General features: G+C 52.1%; 1 protein-coding gene across 1 annotated transcript; it reads right to left on the bottom strand.

Annotated features, from left to right (window-relative positions):
* Positions 1 to 1,455: 1,455 nt before the first annotated feature.
* ACR (acrosin) lies at positions 1,456 to 7,806 on the bottom strand. The gene is made up of 5 exons (XM_003932798.4): positions 7,730 to 7,806; positions 6,503 to 6,706; positions 6,023 to 6,306; positions 2,414 to 2,559; positions 1,456 to 1,974 (listed from the first exon to the last, which is right to left on the bottom strand). The coding sequence occupies exons 1-5, from the start codon at positions 7,804 to 7,806 to the stop codon at positions 1,456 to 1,458; spliced, it is 1,230 nt and encodes a 409-aa protein (XP_003932847.1).
* Between the last annotated feature and the right edge of the window lie 1,336 nt (positions 7,807 to 9,142).

Here is a 9,142-nt window from a genome sequence, read left to right as displayed (position 1 = left end):
AGCGATTCTCCTGCCTCAGCCTCCGCAGTAGCTGGGATTACAGGCGCCCACCACCACACCCGCCTAATTTTTCTGTATTTTTAGTAGATACGGGTTTTCACCATGTTGGTCAGGCTGGAGGATTTCTTTCCCAGGATTTTGCAAATAGATGTGAACAGTTCCAGGTGACAGTTGCCCCCAGCATGGGGCAGGGTGGGGCGGGTACTCCATGAGCACTGCAGACCAGGTCATGCCTTGCCTGGGTTTCTCACCATTCTTGGTGTCTGCTTCTGGCCTTTCTTTTTTTCTTTTTCTTTCTTTTTTTTTTTTTTTTTGAGATGGAGTTTCGCTCTTGTTACCCAGGCTGGAGTGCAATGGCGCGATCTCGGCTCACCGCAACCTCCGCCTCCTGGGTTCAGGCAATTCTCCTGCCTCAGCCTCCTGAGTAGCTGGGATTACAGGCACACACCACCATGCCCAGCTAATTTTTTGTATTTTTAGTAGAGACGGGGTTTCACCATGTTGACCAGGATGGTCTTGATCTCTCGACCTCGTGATCCACCTGCCTCGGCCTCCCAAAGTGCTGGGATTACAGGCTTGAGCCACCGCGCCCGGCTTCTGGCCTTTCTTATTGGTTCTGTGTGACATCTTTGCATCCTTATCATTTAAATGTCTCTAACTGATTTCTGTTCCTTGCAATGGAAGATCTTATAATAAATAACCCCAAATCCTAAGGAAGCCATTCACAGCTCACTCACAGGCATCTGGAAGGTATTCCCCATTGCAATTCCTGGAAAGCTCTAGCAAAGAATACATTTTTAAAATGTTCTCAAATCCAGGAACTAATAAGACTTACCTACAGGCAAGTAATGAACAGCACACAAGCAAAATTATGTTTGGTGGTAGGCACTTGTGGTTTTGGTTGCCAGTGGCCTCCTTAGCCTTTGTGTTCTGGGGAAATTCAAACTTCATGCAGAGTCTTTTCTGTGGGTGTCGACACCACCAGGAGAACACAGCCTCCTGATAGACTTGGACCCACACCCCTTCTTTCCCAGTCAGCTCACTCACAGCTGCTGTTTTGGGGACCCACCCCCTCTGACTTGCACATGCAGAGATGGCTCTTTTATTTTCACTGTTTGTAGTTTTCCCTAAGTAAGAAATAAAGACCATCCCTGGCCTACAGCCCCAGGTCACCTTATTCCAGCATTGAAAATCAAGATTTTTTAAAAAAACACAATTGACACTAATGTACAAGCAAGTCCACCTTATTGTAGGGTGAAGGAGGGAGGGTAGCTTTTATAGGGGAAATTTGGGTTGAGTTGGGAGGGGAGATAGGAAGAAGTCCAGAAAATATCTCTTTGTGTATATGCATGTGTACATACATTGTGTGTGTGTGTGTGTGTGTATGTTTATTTATTTCATCTTTCCTTTTCTCAGGAGTGAAGGACTCACTGGGTCTGTTGACACGGGGTCAGATCAGGAGGGAAGGGTCAGCTCTGGGAGCTCTGTGGTCTCTATGTCGTAATAGTTCTTTGCGTCAGAATAGGTCTTCCCCTTCAAGGCCTCTATGAGCTGCTGTAGGCGATTTGCAAAAGAAAGTCCTTGGGGAAGTTTTGTGGCAAATGAGAGTGGAGGTGGAGGTGGGGGTGAGGGCAGTTGCTGAAGAGGGGGCCGGGACTGGGCTGCAGGTGGTCGGGATGGAAGTGGTCGAGGGGGCTGTTGGAAATACCAAGGAGGGTGAGTAGAGACAGGGTGGGAGGAGGGGGGTCGAAGTGGGGGCGGTCGAGTGGCAGGGCGTGGAGGGGTGGGCGGTTGAATCATATGCAGGGCATTAGAACCAATCTTGGAGGCAATCCAGTTCAGATAGGGCCAGGTGGCTGTGTAGATTCCGGGGCGCTTAGCACGGGCACAGCCTACCCCCCAGCTTGTGATTCCCACGACCACATAGGCGCTTTCCTCGCTGTCTTTGCACATGAGAGGCCCGCCGCTGTCCCCCTGCCCAGAAGGACACAGAGTTTACTATCTGCTTGAGCCACTCTTTCCCTGCCCAGAGGGGTCAGAAGGCTCTGGGAGGACAATTTCCACAGCCACATGGTTTCCTGCTGCCATAAACACAAGTGGTTGTGCTTTGAGGTGGTGTCAAGGGCTTCATTTGGGTAGTGAGGAGGGTGTGGATTGTCAGGGGTTTCCTGGCAATGAGATGAGCAAGACCATGTGTCCCTAGGGGCACATGGCAGGGGCAGCTGGTGACTGTCACCTCTCATCCCCACTGTGACTGTAGGTGCTGGAAGAGGGACAGGGAAACAGTCACTAGAGTAGGACCCTGGGCAGAGGAGTAGAGATAGTGGAGCTTGGAGATCCAAAAGGGAGTGTTCTCAGGGGCCTGGAGAGTCCTGGAGAGACTCAGGGGCCTGGGAGCCAGAAGGAAGGTTACCTGGCAGGTGTCGATCTTGCCTGCAGGGTAGCCGGCGCAGACGTTGGTTGGCTGAATGCGCCCATTGTACCACTGGGTTGAGTTACACAAGTCCAGGTCGATGAGATCCACACGCGCCTCCATCAGCATAGGTGATGGCCTGGGGGCTACAGTCGGACCACTCAGTGGTCAGTGACCATGAGAGACACAAAGGAAAGTCCTGCCTCCTCACACAACTGAACCCCATCCTCTGTGAAGCTCCAGTTAAACCTCAGACCCATCCAGTCAATGCCCCGACCTCTCCTTATGCACTCCCAAAGGAAAGAGAGTTACACCAGAAAGAGCGGACAAGAGGCGATGGGTGGAGGTGGGGAGATGATATCCAAATCAAGGCCAGAGGAGAGAGGAGAGGAAGGAAGGGTGGCGGCCCATGGACAGGTGGATGGAGGATGGGCAGGTGGATGGTGGGTATGCATGTTAATGATGGATTATGGAGGTTAGTTGCAGTATTACCAATAACACCTAGTGTGCACTAAGCACTCACTGAGTCAAATGGTCCCATTATCCCCGTTTTGGACGAGAAGGCTGGAGCACTGCCTACCCAGGTCACGATAGGAATGTGAGGGAGCTGGAAGCTGGATGCTCAGCAGCTCTTCTCCAGACTCCAGTCTGAGACACACAGTCCACTCCTATAGTCTGGCTGTAAGCCGCCCTCCCTGCTTCTTGTCCCTCATCAGGACTCCTCAGCTCAGCTGTGGACACGACCCGCTGAAGCTGGGCTGATGAGCCCCTCCCCATATGCTGCAGATCTATTCTGAGGAGCTTGCAGGAGAAGCCCTGGGCAGTGCCTCCACACACGGGCAGGCCTGGTAAAGGCAGGGGCGGTTGAAACAACCCTGACGCAGAACTTTGTTTGACAGCCCTGGACTCTACCATGACCTTTATATTAGGAAAGACTCAATGCTATGGCGCACACAGCCAGCATTGCTCCTCTTCAAAGGGTCCCACAGACACAAGGGTCCCCAACAGCAGCAGCCCTCACCACAGCAGCACCCGTAACCCAGGGGGTGAGTCTGGATGTCAGCTGCAGAGTATATGGGAGCAGACTGAGGCAGGGGCAGACCCACAACATAGCTGCACAGGCCAAGACGGGAGACGGGAAACACATGAGTGACATGCACAGGGCTAGGCACTTGACAGGTGCCTGGTCAACAGCTGCTGAATGAGTGTTCGCTGAGCTGCATGTTTTCTTTTTCTTTCTTTTTTTTTTTTTTTTGAGACGGAGTTTCGATCTTGTTACCCAGGCTGGAGTGCAATGGCGCCATCTCGGCTCACCGCAACCTCCGCCTCCTGGGTTCAGGCAATTCTCCTGCCTCAGCCTCCTGAGTAGCTGGGATTACAGGCACACACCACCATGCCCAGCTAATTTTTTGTATTTTTAGTAGAGACGGGGTTTCACCATGTTGACCAGGATGGTCTCGATCTCTTGACCTTGTGATCCGCCCGTCTCGGCCTCCCAAAGTGCGGAGGTTGTGGTGAGCCGAGATCGCGCCATTGCACTCCAGCCTGGGTAACAAGAGCGAAACTCCGTCTCAAAAAAAAAAAAAAAAAAAGACTTGGACTTATCGGTACAGGATGTGTTTGCAAAACAAAACAAAAAACAGAAACAGAACTATCCCATTCAATTTATAGGAATTCCAGAATAAAAAAAGGTTTTGCGTGACATCCAAAGTCTAGCTAGGAGACTGCAATGCTTCTGAGCAATAGAGAAGGACAGCAGAGGTTGGCAGTGGGGACCCTGAGATCAGCCTCCCAGTACCACAGGAAACCCCAAGAGCTGTGGACATGATCAGACAAGGGACAGAGCATGGCAGGCTAGGGGACTGGACAGAGGCCAAGGCAGAGCCATGGGTATCAGCAGCTGGAATAGAGGCTGTCACCAGGCCAGAAGGGGATGGCCACGTAGCAACTGAAGCCAGTGAGAACAAGGACAGCTGGGACGAGACTCCCTTCCCTGAGGGACAGGAGGGGTGGCAAACCTGTCAGAAACTTAGACCACTCCCTGTGAGAAGGAAATAAGAGTTAAAAGAAGAATCCTGAAATGATTGATGTTTTTTCTTACCCCAAAAAGGCGGCATTTTAAACCCAAATGACTGAATTGCCTTGAATTTAGAAGCCTAATCTATTCATTATCAAGAAAAAGAAGAAATTGAGAGGTAACTTAATTTCAGTCACATCTTTACATCTCTACTCTGACCTATGGAAAGCTGGAAGTATAGGTCACATGCAGAGATCAAGTCCTGCTGGGTCTTGTCCTGCTGGCAAAAACCTTGCTGCTCATTCCTGCCATTTAATGGGGCAGCCTGTTGCTTCTAGGACAAACAGTATCTCTAGTGTGTCAAAGTATGTGGGGAGAGGTATCTGAGATTCCTCTGACCCAGACACCTCTGGGTAATGACAATTTATTCTAGGTCACACCTGGGCCTTCCGTGATCCTGGTCTGCTAGGGAAGAAATTCCTCCTGCTCACCTAGAACTCATCTGGAGTCAAGTGTGTTAGGGAGTGTTGGATGGGCAAGAGATCTTCTGGGAGCCAGTGAAGAGAGAGACAGCTTCGTTAAGGACAGAGAGGGGCCTGCTGGACACTCCAGGGAGCCTGAAATTCAGAATGCCTATGACCCAGGCCGGGCGCGGTGGCTCAAGCCTGTAATCCCAGCACTTTGGGAGGCCGAGGCGGGCGGATCACGAGGTCAAGAGATCGAGACCATCCTGGTCAACATGGTGAAACCCCGTCTCTACTAAAAATACAAAAAATTAGCTGGGCATGGTGGCACGTGCCTGTAATCCCAGCTACTCAGGAGGCTGAGGCAGGAGAATTGCCTGAACCCAGGAGGCGGAGGTTGCGGTGGGCCGAGATGGCGCCATTGCACTCCAGCCTGGGTAACAAGAGCGAAACTCCGTCTCAAAAAAAACAACAACAACAACAAAAAAAAACGGAATGCCTATGACCCACAGAAAGCCACACCCACCACCTGTCCCCTTTCCAGTCTACAGAGGAAACGTCAAGTAACTCAGATGGAGAGGGTGGATTTGGTGCTATGACTGCCCGAGGATGGGAGCAGGGGCCCAGAGGCTGCTGCTGACGGTGATAAAGACAGCCTGGAAGCAGGAAGGCTGGGCCCTGGATTTGCAGGTGTTGGGAAATGGTCAGCCTGAGACCATCTGATCCATCCTTTCCATTTACACATGAGGGAACTGAGGCCCAGAGGGTGGGAGGCACTGTCATACGGTCACGTAACCTTATCTGGAGCTCTTCTCCAAAGGCAGTTTCAGGATTGCTCCCTGTTTCCAGGATCCAGCAGCTTGGGTCCCGGTGCCAAATACAGACACAGCCTCAACCCCATTCTAAACAAGGCTGCAGTTCTGCCTGCACCTGCCATCAGCCCTCCCACAGAGAGCCAGACAAGTCACCCACCATGTGACCTCGAAGGCCACAGTGAAGGCTCTACTTGTAGTACTGTGAGGAGAATGAAAGTCACTTGGCTGGGTGTCAACACGTGACCACTGCACCTCAAAGACCACCAGGAGAATGGCCGTCAGCGTTCCCTCCTGGAGGCTCTCCCATACTCACCTTTCTCTTCTATGTATCCCCAGCCAGCCACCCAGCAGATCTGGGGGCCTCTGGGGAGGCCTGCCTTAAAGTGGGGCAGGCAGCCCGGCCCAATGAAGCGCCCGCACGAAACGGGAGGGGTGATCTTCAAGAGAGCAATGTCATTTCCCTCTGTCATAGGGCTGTATTTTTCATGAATGATGATTTTCTCCACATATCTCTCTTGCAGAGGCGGCTTTACTGGCTTATTGTTCCCATATGTAATTTCGTTTGCTCCGAAAGCCAGTCTCCAGTCATACACTTTACTGTGGGCACAAAGGTAAGCCAGGTCACAACCGGCTGGACAAAAGCCTGGTGACAGTGACCCTCGGGGCCTTCCCTTAGCAAAGGTCTGGACCAGCCCCCAGAGTCTCACAGCCACCTGACCCAGAGTCCCAGGGGGGACGCCCCTCTCTTAACGAGCCGTTCTGAAGACCTCCCTCTGTACATCCCGACACGTACGTTTTGCCATTGAAGCAGTGAGCAGCAGTGAGCACCCACTGTGAATTCAGCAAGGTGCCACCACACGTGTGGTACCTGTAGCTGTTGTACGTGAAGAGCTGGAGGCTGACCATCCAGGGCCAGGCCCCGTGCTGCGCGGCCTGCCCGCCGACGATGCGGACACCACCGTGTGGGTTCTGCCTGAACCGTAACCCACAGGGGCCCCTGGGGAGAGACCAGGCACAGTTCAAACCAGGCATGAGCACAGCACGTCCTTGTAACTCCACAGCTGAGCGGAGGCAGGGACATGGGGTTGGGAGAAGTGGGGAAGAGCTTCCAGGTTCTGGGAAAGTGGCGGCAGCCGGGGCTCTGCAGGAAGCCGCGGGCTCTGCAGGAAGCCGCGGGCTCTAGGAAATGGTTCTGGAGGCCATGATTTCTCATGTCTTGTGGGTGCAGTCACAGATGGAGAAAGAGGAGGCCACAGGAAGCCAGGACAGGCTGTATACAGGGCCCTGAGTGATGGCCCATCCCTGGGCAGAACAGGAGGGTAGAGGTATGGGTGTGGAGGCAGGGACAGAGGGGTATAATGGCCTAAGGTCTTTATAACCGATCTTGGGTGGGAGACTCAGGGAAGAGTCCAGTGATGAAGGGGGTCCTGAGGCTGCAGGACTGGGTTGACAGCGATGGGAGAACGGATGGTAGCCCGGGGCAGATACTGTGGCCCACAGGTGTGGGGGTACACTGAGATCAGTGTGAGCCTAGAGGTGGAGGCTCTAGGAACTGTGTCACAGGTGAGAGCTACACATAGCTTGGGAGGTGTTGGCGTTGTGTAGGGGTTCCTTGGAGTGAGACGGTCTACTTGGGGTAGGGATACAAGAGGTGTGAAGAGATGATATCCTGGGGGCAACCACATGTTAGGACGTCTCAGCTGTCTGTGGGAGGACAAGGGCTCCTAAAATCAGGGTTGCATGTCTTCAAGGCAGTGGGGTCAATCCCTGGGGGTGTGGGAGAGGCACAAAGAGCCTGAGGTGTTGAGAGGTCCATCTTTGGAGGAAACCATGAAAGCTAGGGGTCTGGGGGCTCCAGGCTGATGATTCTGGGAGCAGATGGTCCAGGCTAGAGCTGTGAGCCCTGAGAACTGCTAAGGCCCAAGCCAAGCCTCCCTTTCACTAGCCCCAGACAGAGGGAGTCAGGGTGAGACCTACTCCTCAGAAGATCCTTCCCCTACCAAAGTGCCCCGACACTTACTCACACGTGGCGTTATCTTTAGCGACCACAGACACTGCCAAGACCAGCAGAATGGCAGTTGGCAGCATCTCGAACATACTCCTGGCCCTGCCCGACCTGCAAGTCCAGTGACCTCACAAAGCTCCATGGCTGCATGGCCAATCAGCAGGGTGACCTCCCACCCCACCCCCCACCCCCAGCAGTCAGGCCAGGTAAGAGCCCTTTGCCTTAACTGGTTTGTGCTGAAGAGACTTCCTGACTTCCTGCACAGGTTCCCGCACCGCCAGGATGATGGGGAACTCCTGTGCAGCCCCACTCCCTCTGTCCCAAGACCAGGATCTCCATTCGCAGTTACTCTTGTGAGATCCCCATGTCATCCAAGGCTCTGGCTTTGTGCATATTCGGGGTCTGTCTCTCACACACGCTGTAACCACTGCAGACTCAGATGGAGGAGGGGCTCAGCCCTTCGGTGATGAGATGGTGCCACATGTTTGTGGTTCAGAGGAGTCAGGCTCAGCAGATTCATTGGTCCTTAATTGTTGTTGGTGAAAACTGTCTTTTCCTATTGCAAGTGCATGCTATCAGCACACTTTTCCAAGAGCCATTTTGAATTTCCCTAATTTACAACTGCAAAGCCCACCTTCCTGTCCATTGCTGAATATCGTAAGGTCTTCTGTTTCCTATCTGAGTGTCTCCAGATCTCCTTTCTGTGATCAAGGTGGAGCAAGGTGTCTTCTCTTATACTTGAATGTCAAGAGTTTTCATGACAGCTACCTGATGATCGTGAAGCATCATTTTTTTCCTATCTGATTGTCAGGAACTAGCATCTCACCTACCAGAGTGTGACAAATGCTCATTGCAAACGGCTGAATGTTAAAACATTTCACATCTGCAAATGTCAGGAGGTCACATTGCTACCTGCACTAGGGCAGCCTTACTTCTTCTACCTGAGTGTAAGGTCTCAACTGCCTGAGGGTCAGTAGGTTGCCCATCATCTAAGTGGGTGTCAGAAGGTCCATGTCTCCAATCTGAGTGTCAGGACCTCTCATCTCCTCTTCCCGAGTATTGAGTTTTCCGATTGTCCGATGATCTTGATTTCTCTATTTTCTCTAACCAATATCATACGTATCCTCAAATGAATGTCCTTTAGGTCTCATATATCTTACCTAGTATCAGTGAGCAATAATCTCCTTCCTTGAAAGTGACAGCTCTTTTTTTCCCCCTGCACCACCAGAGGTCCTAATTGCTCCCACCTACAGGTTAAGAATTCTCATCTGCACCACCCAAGTGTCACCTTGTCGCATCTTCTCTACCTGAAAATCAGGAGGTCTCACATCTTCTACCTGAATGTCAACGGGTTGTCTTTTACCTATATGAATATTCTGAAGTTTCTACTGCCATACTGGAGTACTGGGAGTTCTCACTGCCCCCACC

The sequence above is a fragment of the Saimiri boliviensis genome, chromosome 21 (assembly GCF_048565385.1).
Source record: "Saimiri boliviensis isolate mSaiBol1 chromosome 21, mSaiBol1.pri, whole genome shotgun sequence".
Classification (NCBI taxonomy): domain Eukaryota; kingdom Metazoa; phylum Chordata; class Mammalia; order Primates; family Cebidae; genus Saimiri; species Saimiri boliviensis.
This window is presented reverse-complemented; position numbering and strand designations above follow the sequence as displayed.